The sequence below is a fragment of the Siphateles boraxobius genome, unplaced genomic scaffold, assembly GCF_051911475.1.
Source record: "Siphateles boraxobius isolate OS27281-9 unplaced genomic scaffold, OSU_SipBor_1 1, whole genome shotgun sequence".
Lineage (NCBI taxonomy): Eukaryota > Metazoa > Chordata > Actinopteri > Cypriniformes > Leuciscidae > Siphateles > Siphateles boraxobius.
In genome coordinates, this window is record NW_027508699.1 from 24,846,513 (window position 1) to 24,870,318 (window position 23,806).

Below are 23,806 nucleotides of genomic sequence, written 5' to 3' on the forward strand. Positions count from 1 at the left end.
GAGTCACTGTTTTCTGTGCTTTTATTTGTAAAATAAATGGTTAAATCTATTTTATATTATAGCCTGTACAACTTCATGCATTTTTTCAAGTTGTTATGTTTATGAGCTTCTTTTACTTCTCTAGTGCCTTTCAAATGATTTGATGCAGAAATGATATGAAATACATGTGAAAAGAACGTTAAGTCGGCACACTGCTGAATTGCGTACAAGTGATATTTTGAGCAACTGAAATTTACAAAGCTGTAAATGCCCATAAATACGAAAAATAATTGTAACGTGTATAATAATTCTACCTATGTGACAATGATAAATACTTATTTATATCTTCACAACTTATAACAAATATGAGATACCGCCTGACATATTCCAAAATCATAATAATACAGTGTGTAAAATAACTTCATGCATACATATAATGTATCCATGAACAGCCCATCATACAATACCATCATCCAGTCATCCTATAAAGCTTAATTCAAATGAAGAACTTAAACAGAAAATGACAAAAACATAAATATTGAAGTATATAAATATTTTATTCATTAATTACATTTACCAGTATAGTTCATGTATAGGATTTGAGTAAATGTTCTCACTGTGGTTGCTTGAGTCCCAGTAGGCACAGAAGTAAACGGCAGCATGAATCTTCTTAGTGTCACTCAGTTTTATATCATAAAGCTTTGCTTTGTCAACAGTGAAGTCATTTGCTTGGGGATTGTTGGTATCACGAGCGAGGCTACCATCTTTACTGATATAGAGGAGTCTCGACGGGGCTTCACCGTCTTTTATTTGGTACCAATGGATGTAATCTGAAGAGCTCAGACCGGACGCTTTGCAGGGCAAATACACGGTTTTGCCCTCTGCCTTAGCCAAAGCCTTTGGACCTGGATCCAAACTTATTCCTTGAAATGCTGTTTTAACAAAACCAAATTCAATACATTTAAATCAGTTTTTAATTTTGTATTGCTTTATTATTATAAATGTCACTTACCTGGCATCTTTAAGAGGAGGACAATATAAATGTATAAAAACATCATTAATCTGGTGAAAAATATACCTGTGTAATGCTGTCTTTCAGGTTTTCACATTGCTTTTGTATGAGTTTTAAAAATAGGGTGCTGATGTCATTTCCTGAAATGGAGTTACCTTAGAAACCATTTTAAAAGAAATTTTACATGAGCCTTTTAGGCTAACTGATTTTCAAGTTACCTTAATTATCCCCACATATCTGTAAGAAATTTGATTTTTTTTTAAGTTTATGATTATGTGAATCAATGCTTAAGGTTATTTTAATTAATTAAACTAGTAAGGTTGACATAACTGTGTGGAAAAACAAGACAGCTGAATTAAAAACAAAAACAAACAAAAAACAATATGGAACATATTGATCAAACTTATAGCCAGTTGTTATGTACAGGCCATTAACTATAGACGATTCAGTATATCATCCAGAAAGTGTGGAAATGTTTTTTTTTCTCTTCATAAACAGTGTCCGTTTTAGCATTTAGAACCATTTTAGTTATTTTATAAAATACTTAAAAAATACCCTAAAAAAATAATATAAAAAAATACGCTAACACTCAGACATTGATAAATATTTTTAAAAACTATTCACCAGTCTACCAGTCAAAAGCTCAAAAGCTTGGAAACAAAAGCTTGGAAACATTTTTTTTTTTTTAGATTTTTGAAAGAAGTCTCTTATGCTTACCATGTCTGCATTTATTTAATAAAAAACACAGTAAAAACAGTCATATTGCAAATAATTACAAATTAAAATAACTGCTGCTAAATTTTCAGTATCATTCTTCATTCTTCAGTGTCAAATGATCCTTCAGAAATCATTTTAATATGCTGATTTGCTGCTCATGAAACATTTATTATATATTATTATCAATGTTGAAAACAGTTGCTTCTTATTTTTTTGGAAACAGTGGTACGTTTATCAGAAATCTTTGATGAATAGAAAGTTCAATGAACAGCATTTATTTGCATTTATTACATTTATTTATTTAAAAAAATCTTTAAATGTCTTTTAAATCTGTTACTTTTGATCAATTTAATGCACCCTTCATGAATAAAAGTATTAATTTGTCTGTTTTTTTTATCTTACCACAAATTTGAATGTCATCATTGTTTCCACAAAAAATGTTAAGCAGCAAAAACTGTTTTCAACTGAAAATAATAATAATAATAATAATAATAATAATAATAATAATAAATGTTTCTTGAGCACCAAATCATTAAAATGATTTCTGAAGGATCATGTGACACTGAAAGACTGGAGTAATGATGCTGAAAATTTAGCTTTGCCATCACAGGAATAATCACATTCTTAAATCTATTAAAATAGAAAACAATTATAGCAATAATAGTTTTCTATATTTCATAATGTTGCGGTTTGTTCTGTATTTTTAAAGTGCAGAAAATGCAGCCATGGTCAGCAGAAGAGACTAACTTATAAAAAAAACATTAAAAATTTGTAATTTGTATACACTGCTAATCCAACAGTTCACGGTAAAGACAAATGTCTCCCCCTTGCGTTATGTGGTTGTCATTACAAACAAAATACAGTGATTTTTGAAGCTAATACAGCTATGTAAACATGACATTTATACTGATGTTGTTTCCATTCGTGAGGATGAACCAAAACTCATATGAACTATTCTTTATTCACTTTACAGTTAAATTAGCACAGATATGTACACCACAGAAATGCTCTACAGTGAGGCTAACAATACGAACACAAGAGTGATGCTGTTTTTTTTTCAGAACCAAACAAAGACAGTGATTACTCTATCAACCAATTACATATATTGCATATTTTTTTGATTTCCCACCCCAAACTTTCCACTCATCATTGGCTTACAAAATATAGAGTTGAATAAATACAATTTCTCCAAACATAAAACATCATTCACAAATTAATGTTTCCACGTCCATTCAAGGTTAAGTTCTGCATTTATGTCATTGTGAATATAATACACATAATATCTGTAATTATAGGGAGCTACATGTTGTGTTTTGCCAAGCTGTATGAGCCAGGTGCAATATGTCAGATTTCTTCTCACAACATTTCTCATGCTGTAAACTCAACACATATCCATATTCATCAAGAGGACTTCGATTAATTTGGCATAAACACTGAAAGTCTTGGTCATAAACTATGCCAATATCAAATATATGCCAAATACCACCACCATAGCCGCGCACGGCCAGCCGTGAAACTACAGAGAACACTAACGATGATGCAATGTCACATTTATATCAGAAATATCTCAAAGAAAACACCTAAGTTTTGTGTAACACTTAGAATGGTTAAATAGGTCATATCACTACAAATTCTGATAAAATTCGCTGCAGAGCAACAAACTCAATACAATACACTTGGGGCAGAGAGGATAAGGTAACGTTTTTTTGTCTTTAGGGGGGAAACTCTCACTTTAGTTCTTCTTTAAACAGACAGGGATTACATGTGGAGGTCACCAGAGTTCCAACAAAGCACACATCAATTTCGTTGCTGCTCACAGGTAAACGAACAAAAAACAGGGACTTTATCTTGGTTTTGCGAGAAAAGGTTGACCATACTATCACGTCATGCTTGGTTATTTTCTTTATGCTCTGAGTAGGTATTTGTGTCTCTGCTTGCTTCGTTTAGTCGCTTGTGTTATTTCCTCTTATGTGATTTTTGCCTGGTCTGATTGACAGCTGTCATCAGTACATCAGACTTCACGGTGGATGGCTCTGTCTGCAAACGTCCAGGTCCACACGCCTTCTCATGACACGCTGAGGTCATTTACTCCAGGCGCTGCGTAAAGTTTTCAGGAAACAGTCCTTTCTTAGCTGAGCTTCCGCGCTGTTGCCAGTCGCTCTCTCTGATGCCAGTGAGCCAGCCAGCATCCTGAAGAGAGAATCAAATGAGCATTCAAATCAAGTTGTGATTATCATAATGTCAAAACAAGGAAAGATAATACAACAAAACAAAAGTTCAACAGTCAAGCAAATCGTACCTGATCTTCAGCTAGCTCTGTAGGTACCACCAAAACAATGTCTCCTTTCTTCAGCTCCAGTTCGTCTGGGTTCGCTGCTTCAAAATCATGCAACGCTTCAACCTGCGAGACAGCATAAGAACAAGACTCATTATTATGTGCATAAAAGCTCTGTTTATTTTGAGCGTGTTCATCTTAAAGTCACAATTGACAATTTATATATTTTTTTATGGAATATTGGAGTAGTTATTATAAATTATTATCCGTGCACATCGTTATTGTGCGTATCCCTGTTGCAGCGACATCTCTTCTCTGATGACGTGTTTACCGGCTACCCTACATTTTTTCTTGTTCGAGAAGCCATTTCATTCGGATGTGTCACAATAGGGAAGAAAAGACATTTGTGGTAGCGCTATCTAGCAGTCACATGTTTCCTATGATTAGGCTGCGTAACTATAACGTCCACTACTTTCACGTTTCTCATTTCATAAATGCATTTGGCGGCATCTTTTGTCTCAGTTATCGGTTGTAGTGAAACTGACATTAGAGGACTTCAGTAATTAATATTACTGTAATATTGTTACAGTGTCTGTTTTGTTGCTAGGCTAAATGTTTTGTAACCTGTAATGGACTATATATATATATATTTCTTAGCAGTATTAAGGTTAAATCTACCTTATTTTTAAGGTAAGAGCGGGCTTGGTCATTTTCAACTTGATTGTGCAAGGCTTCTGGGTGTCAGCTGCTTCCAGATGCACAAAAACAGTCTGTTATGCTGCTTGATATTTGTTATTATATTATTTTAATATATTATCGCAATCATGAACACAGTGATTTGTAGCACAAATAGTTTTATTTTTTACTGCACATTGTTATTCTTTTATTTATAGTGGCTAATGAATCGGAAGTCTTGCACATTAAAGGTAAGGTGGATGGGCAAAATCACTGTGAAGTAAGTAATATTCCTGGAACAACATATTTTGTTGCAAAATAAATGTATGACTGTCCATTATCCCTTACTTCAATGGTGTTTGCTTTATATTCACCTTGAAAATATATCCAGTAGGCATTCCAGAGGAGATTTCATTGGTTGTCTGTAATTCTGCGATCATCCCATTGTCAATGGATGCGATTGGAGATGTGAGATCACCATCACGGTCATCATCCCCCTCATTACTAGAGGCAGGCTCTATAACAACAGAAGGGATCGGCATCTTCTCCTGAGGTGAGGAAAACAAACAGCATCACTCAAGTGACAAACCTTAAGGTAAGATTTTTAAGTATATTTTTGACCAACAACTTTACAGTTACATAATACACATGAAACAGATCATACGTACTTTATACACATAATATTTGAGAGAATGTAATAAATTGAACCCAACTGGATAAAAGAACATTAGGTAACGCTAAACAATAAGGTCTCATTTGATAAGTAGTTAACTACATATGTTAGCATGAACAAACAGCGAACAATACTTCTACAGCGTTTATTAATCTTCATGTTAACATTGATACTAGTTAATGCACTGTGAACTAACAATGCACAATTGTATTTTTGATTAACATTAACAAAAAATGATCAATTATGTAAAAATGCATTGTTCATGTAAGTTTATGCTAGATAATGCATTAACTTATTAAGACCTTACTGAAAAAGAATTGACATTCAGCATATCATGTTTCAAAATAAACACTCAGTAGAACATATTTGTTTTTAATGCATTTTGATTATAAGTCTAAGTATCAGTGAGTTTTAAAGTGCTGAACGGTTACATAAATAAACCAGGGTCTTGGCAATGGTCTGCATACCAAAGTGCAGAAACACAGGTGAATATCTACCTCCTCTTTCCCATTGTTTGCAGCACCCTCCTTACTGGTTTCATCCCCTGGTTGGGGCTCAACATTATCAGGAGCATCTCCTGGTTTGGGCTCAATATTATCAGGAACTTCTGGTTGGGTCTCAACCTTATCTGGTTCATCTGTTGGTTGGGTCTCAACCTTATCTGGTTCATCTGTTGGTTGGGTGTCAACTTTATCTGGTTCATCTGTTGGTTTGGGCTCAACATTATCTGGTTCATCTCCTGGTTTGGCTTCAAGTGAACTGGCCTCTTCCTCTGGTTTGGCATCTATAGTCTAGAAGAGGTGCCCAGGAGTGAGAGCCAGTGTTTGAACACTTAACACAAGCCACTCATGTGGATGGATTGGTGTACAGTACCACAGAGGGGAGCACTCAAGAGTGTCACAATGAGGGGCGCAGGGACCAGTTTAACTTCAGAAGTTAAAACTGTCCCTGATGTGGAATGGCAAGTCAGTTCTCAAAAAAACTGACTTGAGTTTCACCAACAGTCAAGTACTTTGGCTAGGGGAAATGTTCAATAGACGGCATGAAGGATAGGGGGTGATGATTCATAGTGGATAATAACCACTGCCTACTGAATGAAGTAGCATGGATGAACATTCCTCAGATCATAGTGACAATATGATCTCAATATACATATTTCGAAGTAACCAAAAAGTTCAGCCTAACTCCAGAATAACTGTAAAATGGAACCCTCTTTTTTGACATAAATTCCAGAACCCCTTTTCATTCAAAACTGCTGAATTCCGATTCAACAAAACATAGATGCTAAGATTATATTGACACCTGAAAATGTTTGCCCCAAGAACGTCACTTAAGCAAAGAGAGAATGTAAAATTACTGCCTGTTATGGTGATGTAAGAATGGAGTCACCATAGAAACCGAAAATGGTGATTAGAGGGATAATAATAGTCATCTGTTAAGCCACTATTTAAAGGTTCAGTAAGCAGGGGAATTGTCGGGTTATAACATCATCTCTGTTAAATTGGCTTTAGTGTGTGCAACCTTATGTGGTTCAAAGCTATTGTAACATAAAAGACCAGGGGGGAAAAAAATGAAATGAAAATTAAACAATAAAGGTACAATCAGTACAAACAGTGGCAGTGTTAGCCTTCTAATGATCTCTGGATCTAAAAACAAAGCTTTGTGCTTGTAAGAAGAAGAATCATTTATGAGATGGACAGTGTTTGTTATTGTGCTGCCAGATGTTGCAACAGCTGATTGTACCCTGAAAAACTTAACATAAAACATACAAATATACAAAAAAGATGGGTTAAAGGTTTTGATAAATGCCACAGCGCATGTTAGAAGTTTCCATCCATCAACACATACTACTAAAAAAGCATTCTGCAATAATAAATAATGACTTATGTGGCTACCATCCTGTTCCATTTTTTTCAGCCATCAGTTTGGTAACCACACGAAGTTGAATATGAAGCCAGATGATGGTTTAATATCAGATTGAGACTCTTTGTAATATTTGAATAATTATACTGTTACAAGGTATAGCACGCACTAAAAACTTGTCAGAAATAATCTGACAATAACAGTGATTGAATAAATAAAATAATTAAATGTATTTGCATATGGCTTCATGAGACAAAAAAATTTACAAACAAAAAATAACAGTAATTAACAGTAACTGTGAAAATGAAGACTTTTTGATTTTTGATCTATTAAGACAAATAGTTACCGGAGTCTCGTCAATGGGAGACTCTTTATCTTCAAAGGTAGCCTACACACAAAGAAACGTGGTTATCAGCATCATTACACATTCATTTATTCAAATTAAAGACATACTGCAGTGATGAGTCAACAAATCTGTATCTGGTCATGCGAGTATCTGGCTTTCCTTCTTAACCGTTAATATCATCTGTATCAGAGTTTGGATGCTTATAATCATCTCTGTGAATTATTGCTGAACCTAAAAACATGTTTAGAAGTAGGAATGTGGAATTTTATAATTGAAGGTCTTCACTAATAATGGAACGTAGGTAGTACTTTCATATTTCATACTAGTATATTTCATATTCGGAAGGCAATGATTATAGAAGTGAAATTACCAGAGCCGCCTCTGTAGGTGACTCCTTCTCTTTTTCTTGGACTGGAGCAGATTCCTACATGCAAATAAAAAACATTCATGCTATCTCCAATTTCTGTTATACTTCCAAATAACACCACCTGTTTTTCTTTCATATCTTGTATCTCATACATAATTCATTTGGACACATTTCAAATGCCAAAAGGCTGTTTCTGTACAGAAAACGAGGATTTGCTAGATACAGTACGAAACCAAGCACATATGCGACAGTGCTGCATATGACTTGAGTTTCTCTTATGCCATTCATTATACATAAGTTATAAGTTTTTCTTATAGTTACCGGGGCTTCTTCACTTGGTTGCTCCTTTTCTATGTCCTCAACTGGGAGCTAAAGAATGGTTGAGACTTTTTCATCAACATTTAAAATCTCAAACTCAACCAAAGTCTTTGTAAAAACTATGGCAATAATGTAAATTAAACAGTATTGTTTTTTTAAGATCCACTCCATGACATCCTACTTTAGTTCATGCAAACTAATAAAATATAGATATACTGTATATACTGCAAACTGATCCCAAAGCATGTGTACGTTTGAAAAAATAAAAATAAAGGGATTGGTACAAAATAAAAATAAAAACACATTCAAAATTCACCACCATAAAAAGAACATTAAAAAAAATAACTGGCTACTACATATGAAAAAGAAAAGTCACACTCAGAGTTTGCATTGGTATTGTATAACATATGTTCAATAATAAAAGATCTATATTTACAATTGTCAATAGCATAAAAATAAATATAATATTACAGAACCCCAGAAAAATCTAGACAGTTTTCCCCCCCAAAACATACAGTGTTTTAATATTGAAAAGGTAAGATGGTCAAAATGCAGGCACTGTGTTTTGAATTATTTTGAGAGGTTTAAGGCACATACCTCAGCCTGCTCAGATGCCTCAGTCTCAGCAGATACTGGAGACTCCACAGTGCTCTTCATAAACAACAGTGCACAATCAATGGCTACAGCTCATTTCTGATCATTTTGATGTGTAATATTAGGTAGCCAAAAACTTAACATGAGGATTATGTCATGACATCAATGGCAATAATAACTTTTATGCACTGATGGAAGATGTTGATGATGAAGATGATAACAAGACTGATGTTGAGATGAAAATTATGAAAATAGTATCAATATATTGATGAAGATGATCACAACGACTATGATGAGGGTGATAATAGTAACAATGGAAAGCATTCATGTAAATGAAAAAAATGATGACAATGGTGTTGATGATGATGGTGATGACATTATTTCTGATGACGTTTAGAGTTTGACGCTTTGTCACTCACTGTGGCTGTCTCTGCAGGGGGGCTTGAAGCAGTAATCTCTGCTGGTTGTGTATCTGTAGGGGAAGTGGTGACGGGACCCTCGCCACCCTCAGGTACTGAGGCTGGGGGTGCTTCAACTTCTTCTTCAGCTACATCACCCTCTGGGGCTTCAGACTTTATATACATTTACAAGAAGAATATAAGAAGCACTGCCCAATGACACCTTCACCACTGGACCAGTAACAAAACCCATAAGTTTAAAACAACAGTCACTTTCAAAGTTCCATCAGTCACCTAGACTTTGCAACAAACAATGGCAGATGTATCCATGTACTGTAGTGCAATCAGACTTCGAGGCACTACAACCATGGGGAGCATAACAACCAAATGATTGATAAATATACATATGAAAAAAAAATCCTAATTTTTGAAAAAGGAAAAACTATCACAAAAAAATAACAATATTACAAAAGAAACATTTATGGAACATACCTATTGACGACCACTGAGTATGATAAGTTATTTCTAAGATAGTACAAAGCATTCCAGTCAAAATCTTCACTATCAAAAGACTGTCAACTCACCATCTTATCAAATTCAGCCACAAATGTTGGGACTGTTGCATCCTAAAGAGAGAATAAAGGGATGGAGGTAAGCACATTTAATTGTATAAAATCTGAAACATAACCAGATAGGATAGACTGAAGATTATTTTGTTCAAAATTCCAGTGATAAATATTTTAATAGATCTTTCAGGGAACAGGAATTAGTAGGGTTCATCACAGCATTAGATATAAAACAGGATTAGGTACATTAAAGCAGGGCCACAATTATTTTTAACACCAGGTTCTGCATGTTCATTGTAAAATTAGTGTCATAATTTGTAAAAATTAATTTATTTTTTCCTTAAAATGGACCAATTAGTGTCACCATTTGTTTCAAATGATGAGATCCATAATTTAATCTCTATTTTCCTAAAATAGGCTTATTTCTTGAAATACGGGATAATTTTTTTTAACAAAACAACACTATGAACACTATACTCTATACTCTACTATTGAGTATACAATTTGATTATACTATACTCAAAATGAATGTAACACTTGTTCCTGAAAAACAGATTATGTGAAAATCAATATACTTTTTCAGCACCTTCAGGCAGCAAACTAAAAGCACTGCTAAAATACTAGCACAATCACTTTGGCCAATGTAGCTTTTGTGTTTGGCATTGACAGTAATTCATAATGTTATGAATTCTCTTTTAATCTAATGAAAAGCAAACTTTCTAAACTCTGATTTACCTTAGAGAATCCATTAAAAGCCTTGTTGGACACCTAAACCGAATTAAATGAGTAATTAGCATGTAAACCGTCAAAGACATGTATTTTAATTGCACAGACTTGGAAAACTGTAAATTCTACTTGAACTTAGCAAAACCAACAAACAATCAAAGCAAGCAAAGGAGAGAGAGGAGATCAGGTCTTGGGGCTGTGGACTGTGGGAGGGGTTCCAGGGTCCGAAGGGTTTTGTAGCAGGAAAATAGTATTTCATCTGCAGGCAGGAAAGGAGGGGAGTATTCTTGCTGTAGTCTACTCTATGCTAAGCTAAGCAGAGTGGCAGGAAGTCAGGTACCTCTTCCAGCTCTGTATCTATTTCTTGGTATAACTTTCCGTATCTCCGGTTTGCAACTTCATCTTCAGACAGGTCTGAGTTCTCTGGCTCTTTATGACCGACCTGGTCCGCTGCAATGGTACCTTTAGGATTAGAGGTGTCTTGTGGTCCAGGGAGGGAGGCAAAGGGGTCTTGGGGTGGAGCAGCCTCACCTGGCCAGCCTGCTGTGAAGTTTCCTTGGCCATCAGAAGAGAAGAAGCCACTGCTATCGCTCACCTCTTGCCAGGAGCCCTTACTGGAGCTCTCAGAGTCTGCAGCTGGTGCAGGAAAGGCTGCCCACTGGGCAAACCCATTGGCATGTCCAGTTTTGTCATCAAAGACATCAGAGTTTTTTCCTTCATGAATGGTCTCCTTTGTCCCAGTAGATTCCCAACTCCCTGCCCACCCCTGGTAGTTTTCATTGGTAAATGGATCCCCGCTGCTTTCATTGGCAAAAGGATCAGATGTTATCTCATTAGCAAATGGGTTCTGATTGCCCCCAGTGGCAAAAGGATCTGATGGGAATTCAGCGGCAAAGGGTTCTGCTGCCCCCTGTCCTTCGCCTCTTGACTGGGTCTCTACAAATTGATCGGAATCAAACCCACTTTTCGGACTCTCTGTTGATAATCCTTCAGTACCGAAAAGATCACTGCCTGTTGTAGAAAAAGGATCACTTCCAGAAAAGCCACTGGGATCTTGGTCTTGGTCTGAGGTGGCAAATGGATCATTTCCAGTGCCAAATGGGTCGTCCCCTGAAGCGGCAAAAGGATCGTTCCCTGCACCAAATGGATCATGACCTTCTGTGCCAAATGGGTCTGAACTCGGAATAGAATCAAGAACATTCTGAGGCGTATTTGCTCCTGCTTTGGCTGGGTCTGAATGCAGCTCATCCGAGCTTTCATTTTCAAGCTCTGAGACACATGGTACTGCTTCAGGCTGATCGCAGTTGGCTGCAAATGCATCACCACCAAACACAGAGTCAGCAGGGGTAATCTGCTTGGGGAAACTGTCAGCCGTGTCCCAGTCTGCAAAGCACTCTTGGGCCACGGTGCCTTGTTCTGGTGCCACAACTGGATTCTCATTCTCGGCAGATTCAAGTTCATCGTCTGCACTTACCCATCCACTGTTCTGTCCTGGGACATCACCCCATTCTTCAGCAGTCTCGTACTCTGACCCGGATCCATCTAAATCCACCTGGCTAGACAGGCCCCATCTGGAACTATCTCCCCCTACTCCCTCCGTGGAATCCTGAATCACCTGACCAAACTCATTGGTTAATATGATTCCAGGCATTGGTTGCAAGCCCACTGTCTCCTCTGCCCCTGTCTCCTCTGATCCGCAACCTGTCTTTTCTTCTGCCCATTCCACTTGATTTGTAGCCCAGTCTGTCTGACCTTCCTCTACACCCTCCTGCCCCTGTCCTGGATGCTGTTGCTTGGCCTCGCCACCCCCCACAGCACAGGGATCACAGTCTGGGTTTGGCTCAGGATAGTTTTCCGTATCCCAGGCTCTAACCTCATCTGTGACCACCTCTTCCTGCGGCTCTGATGCTGCCTCTGTAGGCCAACCCTCGGACGGTGGCCAGCCCTGCCCATCCAATGCAGGTTGAGCATTTTCAGATTCCTCCGTAACCGTTGTGGCAGAAGAACCAAAGTCAGCTGCCCAGTTGGCAGTGAAGCCAGTATCTGCAGCCTGATCAGGAAAAAAGGTAACAAGAGGTTAATGTCCAAAAAAAAAAGCCTCCAACAGAGGAGGGGCAAAAGAAGACTTGTCACTGACAGACACAGATTTGTCACAGACATGGATTAAAGAAACTAAGCATGAATATTTTTAACTAGAATACATGAATCTGTGTAAATTGTGATGCAATGTCACACTGGAGAAATGGCGGACAGATTTCTGTAACTGAAATCATTTCATTTGTAACATTAATGAATAAATGAACATTTAAGAAGTTATATTCTCTCGAAAGCTGGAGGTTAATTCTGCCATGAACTTCAATTACATTCGCAATTGCTTTCTACTGAGACACTCTCGTCAGTCGTTACTTACAGGCTCTGCAGGCTGTGCAGCATTTCCCTAGAAATAAACAAAGATATCAAAGGTATTTGCTGTCAAATTCATGCTCAACAGGAGCGATTGTAAGCTTTTCATGAAAATACAGCAACATCTTTACATTGAATGCCAGTGCAAATTTATCGTTTCAAAAGAATACAAATCTAGGCCACTTCTTTTGACATCAGGACAGGAGAAAGGATTCTGTCACCAAATTACTAATAGCACCAAGATTTCCAAAATCAGCACGCATAGATCAAAGAGTACAAGCAAAGGAAGCAGGCTCACCGTCCAAAGATCCCAAGGTAGTGTCTGTGAGAAAAAAAAATTATATGCATTTAAGATCTATTTTCTTAATGATTGATTAATATTCCACGATCATAAAAACAGATAAATTATTGCTAAACATTTTATTTGACCTCTCACTGTCTCCCAATTGTAACACAATAAAGCAGAATATGAAGAAGAACCTGAGATATGGGTGATTGGGTCTGCCCGATAGGTGTACTGGCATCAGGCTTGAACGGATCAAAATCCAAGTCCAGTAGAGATTCTCCTGGTTTCTCATTTAGCTAAAATAAGGACATAAAAATAAAATGGACTTAATATTAAATAAAGTAACATGCAGCTCAGTGACACTGGTTTACTCCTAATGTCTCTTCTCTTTTTACATACTACTAATAAAGTAAGGCTCCAGAATGTTCACTCACCTGTGGTGATGTAACACTGATTTCTGGAAAGCCTCCATCGAACAGGTCGATTATCTGCTCTTGTTGGAGCTCCTTGGTTGGAGTAGCTTTTGGAGGAGGTGGTTTTGGAGGTCCCATCTTGAGCTGAGATGAAGATATACCATGTATGCCATTGAACTTCGCAAATCGTAACCTCACAAATGCTTGTTAAGGAGAATAATTGTGCTGCACATCATGAATTAAGTGCAAACTTTCTAGTTGCATATTCATTCTAAATGTTGCGGAAAACCAGTAAAATCCTGATAAGCATTGTGTCTTGGAGGTGTTTCAGGCCCTACCTGTGAAGGTGATTTGGGTCGAGGTGGGCCGGGAGATATAGGCCTTAGTGTGTGGTTAGGGCTGGCAGCTGGGCTGCTGTCTGGGCTCTCATCGTCAGGTGGGGTTGGTGTCCTGGCTAATCGCAGGGGGCCCGAGTCACTGTCAACACACACACACACAAACTACATGACAACTAAGAACACTATCTTGACAATTCATTATGACTTCTTTAATTCTGAATATATTATTTTAAGAAGATCACAGCCCTTTAGTGGATATTTTTAAGAAGAACATGTTTTAGCATAATTGCCACTAAAGGTTCCTGACACCACCCATCACCTACCAGATTTACAAAACTAAACACAATCATCATTTGCCTCAAGCACAGTGCTGATGAACTATGGGGTTCCTCTGCACTACAAATCTATTTTGTGCACAGGACGTTTACTTACTTTTTCACTAAAGCAGTTTTTTTTACTTACTAAACTAAGAAAACTTTAGAGGAATTAAATCTCCAATGCCTACACAATACTCTATACTATTCCACTTACCGTTTCACTCTGTAACAGCAAAAACACAAACAGAGCCAACCCATATAAATGTTTGATTACAAGTATTAAAGTCATTATGACAAGATTCTTGTTTTCTTCTAATTTTTCAAGCTGTTAACAAAAATAAAACGTTATGACATCAGGACTCTTCAACCTTTCGCTCTTATGTAGAACCATCAGGTCCATCATTGAATAAGTACATTCTGTGCAGGGCGGTTAGTGGAGGTTAAAACCTATTCCTTACCTGGGTGCTCCTTGAATCGTGAACATTTTGTCGGAATGCTGCTCAGCGAGCTTATTCATCACTTCATACAGCTTATGACAGAGCTAGATCCAAAACACAGAGAAAGAAAGAAATGGAAACAAATAATTATGAGAAGAAATCACACAAGTTACTTAACCTTGGCAGCCATTTATCTCTCCGTTCAGGAACTTTGGTGCTACTGAATAGGCTATTGAGCTATTCATGCATTTTTATTGTGCATAAACTTATACATAATCTCAATGTTGTTAACATACAAAAAGTATGCAAATCAAAACGTTAACAATAATAATAATAATTTATAATCACCATCATAAACACTTAATGCTCCAATTATTTCATAAAGGTTTTCTGAATGTGAAATGAAGGGAAACAAATGCTTCTCACTTCTTAAATAGAAGTAAAAATAGAACATGTGTCAGTAGAGAGATGCATTGACCTATGTGCTGATAACACTGATACAAACTTAGCAGACCTTTGCAGTAGCTTCTGTGCCAAGCTCCACTGTATACCCCTTCAGGCGATAAAAGTCTTTAACAATTCCCACTGATGGCCACATGCTGTGTCTAATAATAAACACAATATACCAGGCAGAGTTCCCTACTAAAACAGTGTGAACCCAGAATGACAGATACATTTTCCAGTGATTGTGTGTATCTAAAGAGGCAAAAACCAGCACTCAGTAATGTCTCTGACACTAGATGAAGAAAGTCTAGAAAACTAGCATTCCAAAATGACCTTAGTTAAATAAATGTTGTCATATTAGCTGCCATAGTCTATTACTTTTGTTATATTAACATAATAACCTGTATAAAACATTAAGTTTAAACTTTTCCAGTCTTATTGAGCATGAAAATATTATCAGCATTATATAATATTAATATTCCTACGTGTGTCTAAAGGGTGGGATATTTTGTTAGTTTATAGGGCAGGCAGTTCTTTCCCCACATTTACACATTCTGTTGTGTTTCCCAGCTGATACCCTGCATTGTTAAAGAGTTAAATAGCCCTATAAATATCCCTCAATCGTTCATCAGTGTCTCTTCTGTGATATAGAAAACAGATGCACACACAGAGATATTTGTCTTCATGAGTTATAGCTGCAGCACAACCAGCAGATTCAGAGATTCAGATGAAGCATGAGAGCTTTTCTTTGACTGACTGCATGGATTAGAAACAAAGCTACTAATCTTACTATGTAAAATTGTGAATTTTGTCATAAGCCATTCTCAAAAACACAGAAGCCTGTGACTGCTCTAAAACCCTCATGTAGCAGGAAATGTTCCCAGGACGACAATCACGGGTTACTCATATGTGACTAGAAACAAGTATGACTCAAAAGAAGCATTTGCTTTGTGTTTCCTGAGCACCCAGTTTTTATTGTTTGTGAAATTTAGGAGAAATGTCATGTTGAACAGCTTCTAGACTAGAGCTTTAGAAATGAAACCAACTCACAAAAGAGATCTCCCTGTGGAATCGAGCTTCCAGGCCGGAGACGTTCTTGAAGGTGCTCACATAGAACCCCACCCGACTGCAAAGAGGAAAGGAGAAGAATAATGATTAGGCTCCGGCATCCAAAAAGTGCGCAATATGCTGAACAAGAATCTAGACATTTAATAAGAGAAACAGATGGACACTGATGTTCTGTAGACTTCAGAAATTCCTTACAATTCTTTTTACAATTGGTTTACAAACCAATGGTGCAAAGAAATATTTTCTCACACAAAGAAAACTTACAAGTAGTTTGATATAGAGTTTAAATAAAATAAAGAGTCAAACAAGATTCAAATCGTTCCAATGTCTAAAAAGTATCAAAATTACTACACATGTGAAAAAGCATCCAGAGGCAAATGTGATGCACTAACACAAACCTCTGAACCTCAAACATAAATGCATCAGCATGGTATTAAAGCTCTTTTAAAGGATTAGTTCCCTCCAGAATTAAAATTTCCTGATAATTTACTCACCCACGTCTTCCAAGATGTTCATGTCTTTATTTCTTCAGTCGAAAAGAAATTAAGGTTTTTGAGGAAAACATTGCTGGATTTTTCTCCATATAGTGGACTTCAATGGGGACCAACGTGTTGAAGGTCCAAATTGCAGTTTCAATGCAGCTTCAAAAGGCTCTACACGATCCCAGCTGAGGAATAAAGGTCTTATCTAGCCAGGCGATCCATCATTTTCAAAACAAATTTTTTTAATATACTTTTTAACCACAAACCACACTTTCACTAGCTCTGCGATGCGTCCACAAACTTCACACGTTGGAAAGGTAGGCAGAAGGTAGGGTAGGGCAAAAAACTCCATCAAAACCGTCCAACATTGTTGTTTTACTTTTTTTTTAAAGGGAGTTTGACTTCGTCTTTGCACATTCGCTTTGTAAACACTGGGTCGGTACTTCCATTGTAAGGCCTGACCTTTCCAACGTGACTACATAATGCGTTAAGTCGTGGACGCGAATCGTAGAGCTAGTGCAAGACAAGCATTTGTGGTTAAAAAGTATATACGTTTTTATTTATTTTTAGAAAATGACAGATCGTTTCGCTAGATAGAGCATTTAAACTGCAATTTGGGCCTTCAATCCATTGGGCCCCGTTGAAGTGCACTATATGGAGAAAAATCCTGGAATGTTCTCCTCAAAAACCTTAATTTCTTTTCAACTGAAGAAAGAAAGACATGAACATCTTGATGACAGTAAATTTCCTTAATTTTTAGGAAATTTGAATTCTGGAGAAGAATAATGATTAGGCTCCGGCATCCAACAAGTGCGCAATATCCTGAAGAAGCATCTAGACATTTAATAAGAGAAACAAATGGACACTGATGTTCTTTAGAGTTCAGAAATTCCTTACAATTCTTTTTACAATTGCTTTACAAACCAATGGTGCAAAGAAATATTTTCTCACACAAAGAAAACTTACAAGTAGTTTAATATAGAGTTTAACTAAAAGAGTCAAACAAGACTACATAATGCGTTAAGTCGTGGACGCGCATCGTAGAGCTAGTGCAAGACAAGCATTTGTGGTTAAAAAGTATATACATTTTTATTTATTTTTAGAAAATGACAGATTTTTTCGCTAGATAGAGCCTCAAAAGGCTCGTGTAGAGCCTTTTGAAGCTGCATTTAAACTGCAATTTGGGCCTTCAAACCGTTGGGCCCCGTTGAAGTCCACTTTATGGAGAAAAATCCTGGAATGAACTCCTCAAAAACCTTAATTTCTTTTCAACTTTTCAAGAAAGAAAGACATGAACATATTGATGACCGTTAAATTTCCTTAATTTTTAGGAAATTTTAATTCTGGAGTGAACTAATCCTATAGTCTTTATTAAACAAAGAATGGGGAAATCATATATGCAAGCAAGGCTTGACATTAACTTTTTTGCTCACTAGCCAATTTGACTAGTGGTTTTCCAAAGTTACTAGCCACACAGCATTTTTACTAGCCACATTTTTGTTGTTGTGAAATTACCTGATTAGAGTTGGCGTGCTAAAATTTACTTGAACTAGATTTACAACCCTTTTAAATGTAAAACCACTGTACACACCCAAATCAAGACTACATAAATGTATAACAATACAGGTCATTATCATTAGCTCTGATAAGGTTGTGTGTAAAGCTCCTTTTTTTTAAATAAAACCATGTATTAAGATAAAGACATAAAAAAGTAGCTTCTTATTGCATAATAAAAGTGGGGCATGGATGTAGAAGATTAATAAAAAAGATAAAAAACTAAACTGAAAAACCTTTAGCATTAGAAACACTGTCTGTTTAAATATCACAATCAGACCCAGAATTACTTTATTGAGCCCCGATGGGAAATTCTTTGTTACATGTTGCAATGGAAAGTAGGTCAGTCTCGAAACCTCACGAAAAATGCTTGCCATGGTTAGGACAAAGTTGCTTTTATTTTCATTCAAATTTGAGAGGAACGTTCCTCTCATCATAAAAAACACATTTAAGTTTGTGTCATTTTTGTGCTCAGGCCATAATAATGACTACTGGTAAGGTTGACAAGAAATGGATAGAAATATACAATGTAAATGTAAACACTCCTTGTCACGGTTTGGGTTTTGTTTCTTGTCCCTGGTTCTTGTCTGTCATGTGATCCCCTGTTCTAGTCATGTGATCTTGCCTTGTGTTCCCCTGTCTGTTGTGTCATTGGTTGATTGTTTAAGTCTTCCCAGGTGTTTCCCGTTAACCACGCCCCCTTGTTATCCTGTTTAGATCGTTTGCCCCTGTATTTAGCCCTGTGTTTCAGTCCAGTCTTTGTGAGTTCTTGTATTGTTGTAATGCTGTATGCACGCTGTCCTGTTCCTGAGTATGGTACCAAGTCTGTTTAGTTTTGAGTTTATTTAAATAAAACACTGCTGCATGTGGATCCTGCTTTTGCCTCTGCTTCAGCTGCATGTAACACTCCTTACCAACAACAGCAGTAAATAATAGAGTAGGACAAAACATCTCTGCATTAGAACAACAATGAGCAAAGAAGAACAAATTATTTTTGGCTCATCAATTCAAATTCTGAAAAAATACTTGAAGGTAAGAGTAATTGTGGTGAGCAGGACGAGGCCGATGTACGGGAGAGAACGGCAAGAGGCCGGTGGCGTGATTAATGATGAACGACACCTGCGTGACGCACCGGTCTCGTATCTCTCACGGAGGAGCGGAAGCATAAAAGGAGAAGTGACGACTGTGAAAAGCGAGAGAGGACAGCCCTGAATTTTATTTGATGTTTTGTTTTATTGTGTGGGGTCTTTATTTTCGTTTTTGCATTTGTTTTATTTTGTCATTAAAATGTATTTGATTGTTCGCCGGTTCCCGCCTCCTCCTTCCCATAACATCTGAACTGCGTTACACTGGTGCCGAAACCCAGGAAGAAGGAGATGCCTTTTGAAAAGACTAAAATTATTCAACCCGCCAAAGTGGCTAGTTGGAGTGACTGTGTTACCCGCCACGAGCAAAATCCAACCGCATTTGGCGGGTTGGCGGGTGTTAATGTCAAGCTCTGTATGCAAGTCACTCCTATAAGCTAAAATGCATCAGTCCATGGTTGTACAGTAAATCAGTAAGAACCCTAAAACTCTAAACAATACAAATCAAATGTAAATCGGTCATTTTTTATGTCTGCAACAGTTATAAATGTATCTCGGCATCTTTCTTTCTGGCCCGAGCTGAAATGAGTGTGGCTGGAGGGCCTGGTGCAGAGAGGAAGCTGCTGATTGGATGGATTATGTAACCAGGCTGTTGCTTCAGTGAGCAGACAGAGCTTCTCAGCTCAAAACAGAATACTGCTTACCAGAGCATATTCACCACAACATACAGATGACCACAAGATACATACACATTACTTCAAATGTATTATTTACTGTTTTATTACTTGTATTATAATTAAAATACTGTCTACAAAAACACTCAAAATACTAACTACATTAGTTAAAGGGTTCGAAATGAAAATTCTGTCATAATTTACTCAGCCTCATGTCGTTCCAAACCTGTATGACTTACTCTCTTCTGTTTTTCAAAATAACATTGGATCCCATTGAATTTCATTGAATGAAAAAAAAAAACAGAACATTTTCTACATATCTTCTTTTGTGTTCCACAGTAGAAAGAAAGACTTTAATTATATGGACAGTCATGCAGGTTTGGAATAATATGAGGGTGAGTAAATTATATTTTTTTTAAACATTTTTTGGGTGAACTATCCCCAACATATATTACTGCAACACACCGCATATTGCTTAGCACATGCAGCATAGCTACAAATATGTTTTGTTTCAGTCAATGCATAAACATTTACAACAAAAATCAATTTGTGCTCTAAACAAACTGATGACTAATTCTAGACATTCTCTTCTTTGTGACAAAGCTATTTATGGCAGGTTACCACATCTATCATTATCAATCCTGCAATTATCATCGACATGATTGTCGTCCATATCCAACGCATTCAATCAACATTTCAAAAATACACTTCCCTTCATCTCACACAACACATTTATAGCCACAGAATTCATTTAAAAATCCAGATTAGCTCCAGCCAGCCAATATATTGCTATAAAGCACAAAAAGCAAGCACTTTTGAAACCAAGACAAATAGTATTCGATCTACTTGCATTACATTTTACAAATTTGCGCCAATTTCTTCTGCAGCATAATCCATTCCCTTTAAAAGTGACCTTACCTCTTCTATTGTATGTAACCGCTGCGGTGTACTGTACAGCTAGCATGCTGTGCAACTAATGGATAAATTTGGAAAGCTGGGATGTAAATGTGCATTCCAGGAAGTCCTTTGGTCAAATGAAATCAATATTATCGGCCAGAGCCTTGTATTGTCAGGGCATCAGGCTGTAAATATAACTGCCACCCCTCTGAGAGTACAATATTTATACTGGGCATGATACAGCAAGGCTTTAGTTATATAAGAGATTGATGCTAATTATTGAGCTAGTCTTGCAAATAATGTTGTATACCAGTTAGTGTTGAATGAGAACAAAGGGTCAAAACGTGACCCACAGAAAAATGTTCAACTAGAACAATGAGAACAATGAGAGTTTTGGCTCTCTAAAGGCCTGTTCACACTAAGGACAATTAACTAAAGATAACGATAAAGAAAAAACATGAATGAAAAAACGTTGACAGCCTATCAGAATCCATCCTGCTGTAACGAGCTTGAGCATTTAAAGTACAAGACAAGCACGCGCTTAGAATAAACAGAAAGATTAGTCCGCTAGTGTGGATGCTAATAGTTACAGTATCTTTATACGCTTATTTCACGCAGCCGTTATTTTGAAGTCGAAAGCGATGCTCCGGTGGGAAGAATCCCGGAAGTAAAGATAAACAACAATGCCTTGGACTACCAACCTGAAGCTGTTGCCGCGATTTACACTATTGGATGTTAATATCCAATATAGGATGTGTATATAGTTCGTTCCTGCTTCTTTTTCACTTTCTGAATTATATATATAAAAAATATTTTATTTATAAATTAATTTCATAGTATATAGTCTAAAGTATGAAAGACATGTATGTATAGTTTTAGAATAACTAATTTCTACATTAAACACAACAATACACCATCGCATTCGGAAACTCCTGTGATTAAAGGCGACACTTCCGGTTTTCTTCCCACCGGAGCCTCGCTTTCGATTTCAAAATAACGGCTGCGTGAAATAAGCGTATAGTTATCGTTCTTGGTGTGAATGGGCCTTAAGTCATTTCCACACCATATAGACATCTGTAATGTATCCATACAATTTTTAATCTCGTGGTTTCATCACATCAGTGAAAATTCTGTCATAATTTACTCACCCTCATGTCGTTCTAAACCTGTAAGACTTTCGTTCATCTTCTATACAAAAAATTAAGATCTTTTTAATAAAATCTGAGAGATTTCGGTCACTTCATTGACTGTCTACACAACTACCACTTCAAACTGACACTTCAAAAAGTTCATAAAGAGATCGTAAAACTAATCCATATGAATCAAGCGATTTTGTCCAAATTTTCTTTATTCACAAATAAACATTTATCAACACACACATCAGTTGTTGTAAACGGAAGCTTAAGCATGTTCGCTTGACGTGTGAGAACCAATGAGGTTCATTCTCGTGTTAAGCAGCACGTTTGAGCTTCTGCAAGAACCAATGAGGTTTGTTTCCTTGTGTTACACAGCACGTTTGTGCTTCCTCAAAAGGTTTGTTCTTGGGCCTCAAGCAGGTTCGGTTGAGCTTCTGTTTATGTTCGCTGATCAATGTTTGAATGTGAATAAAAGCCTAAATTCAATCTGTTAATTGAATCTGTTCATCATATAAAGCGATCGTGTCTCCTCAGAAAATTTGAACTAAACAGCTTGATTCATATGGATTCGTTTTACCATATCTTTATGAACTTTTTGAAGCATCAAAGTGGTAGTTGTGCAGCTGTCAATGGAGGGACAGAAATCTCTCAGATTTCATCAAAAATATCTTCATTTGTGATTCGAAGATGAATGAAAGTCTTACGGTTTTGGAACGATATGAGGGTGAGTAATTAATGACATAATTTTCATTTTTGGGTGAACTAACCCTTTACTAGAATTAAAACAATAAACTAGCAAGAAAAAAAATCAGGAATGCTCTTTATGAATGCTCTTCATGTAGTATTAAAAAAGTGCAACAATTAAACTCAAATTGCAGTAGCAGCCAGTCTTAAAATGTCTCACCTATCCCAGAGTGTGGGCAGCTCATCCTGCAGGCCAACGTTGAGATCATCAAAAACCCTTTGGGCCTTTTTCAAGTCTTCCTCTGCCTACATGCACACAGATATGGCATATACGTTCAGGCAATAGCTCGAGTCACAGTTTACCATATTTTCAGCAATTACAAATTGTATTCAGAACGTTTCAAAGGCCATAAAGACTGATATACTTTTGATATCTTCTTCTCATTTCTCATGGCTGAAGTCTGGAGGGTCTCAAGATGGTGTCTTGCACTGTCATAGTCAATTAACTTCCTGCTTCTCTTTGCGACACGCGTCTGGAGGGAAGGAAAACACTTGTGGTTACTATGGTTACCCTTCAGCTGAATGTGTTTTCGCATTTATTTACAGCAATGTGCTGGCACGTGCGTCAGCTTAGACAGTACTGCTCATTAAAATATGAATGATACATTATTTATAACCAATTCAGCATGAGTAAAATGACATCGGCACCTTGAGATCTGGGAACTGAGTCAGATATGTTTCCAATGTGTTGATGGTAGAGTCGACCAGCTTCTGATGGAAGTCCTCCCACAGAACATCACAGTTCTGCAGAGGAGACAGGACAGCCATTAGCAAGATTAAACAAGAGTGTTTGACCAGCATGGGAGATTTCACAGAGAATCTACTGTATAGCCCTCTTTAAATGTTATTCAGCAGCTCCTGTAACATAAACAAATGAGTTTAGGTGTTTGATTTATGATTCAGCAGCAGGGAAATTAAAATCTAATTAAGCTCCTAGTCATTCACAGGGGATGCAAATGAGATTCAGGAAGCTGAATTCATTGCGCTCCCCCTCGGGGAGGTGTGAGTAAACAAAAATG

The 23,806-nt window shown here is 37.0% G+C and overlaps 1 protein-coding gene across 17 annotated transcripts in view; it reads right to left on the reverse strand.

Moving 5' to 3' along the window:
* Positions 1–2,650: 2,650 nt before the first annotated feature.
* amph (amphiphysin) overlaps positions 2,651–23,806 on the reverse strand; it is a 33,407-nt gene continuing 12,251 nt past the window's right edge. The window contains exons 5-26 of one of the 17 annotated variants that reach the window (XM_077230776.1): positions 23,436–23,531; positions 23,153–23,260; positions 22,948–23,033; positions 16,198–16,273; positions 14,725–14,807; positions 13,950–14,088; positions 13,633–13,755; positions 13,393–13,494; positions 13,211–13,234; positions 12,920–12,946; positions 12,383–12,559; positions 10,519–10,551; positions 9,802–9,843; positions 9,239–9,391; positions 8,823–8,876; positions 8,229–8,276; positions 7,911–7,964; positions 7,541–7,582; positions 5,829–6,122; positions 5,033–5,206; positions 4,008–4,109; positions 2,651–3,898 (exon numbers count right to left, since the gene is read on the reverse strand). In XM_077230776.1, coding sequence (XP_077086891.1) covers positions 3,794–3,898; positions 4,008–4,109; positions 5,033–5,206; positions 5,829–6,122; positions 7,541–7,582; positions 7,911–7,964; positions 8,229–8,276; positions 8,823–8,876; positions 9,239–9,391; positions 9,802–9,843; positions 10,519–10,551; positions 12,383–12,559; positions 12,920–12,946; positions 13,211–13,234; positions 13,393–13,494; positions 13,633–13,755; positions 13,950–14,088; positions 14,725–14,807; positions 16,198–16,273; positions 22,948–23,033; positions 23,153–23,260; positions 23,436–23,531 — 2,142 coding nt within the window. In that variant the 3' untranslated portion in view covers positions 2,651–3,793. The other 16 variants (XM_077230741.1, XM_077230783.1, XM_077230795.1 and 13 more) reach the window with 16 other exon arrangements.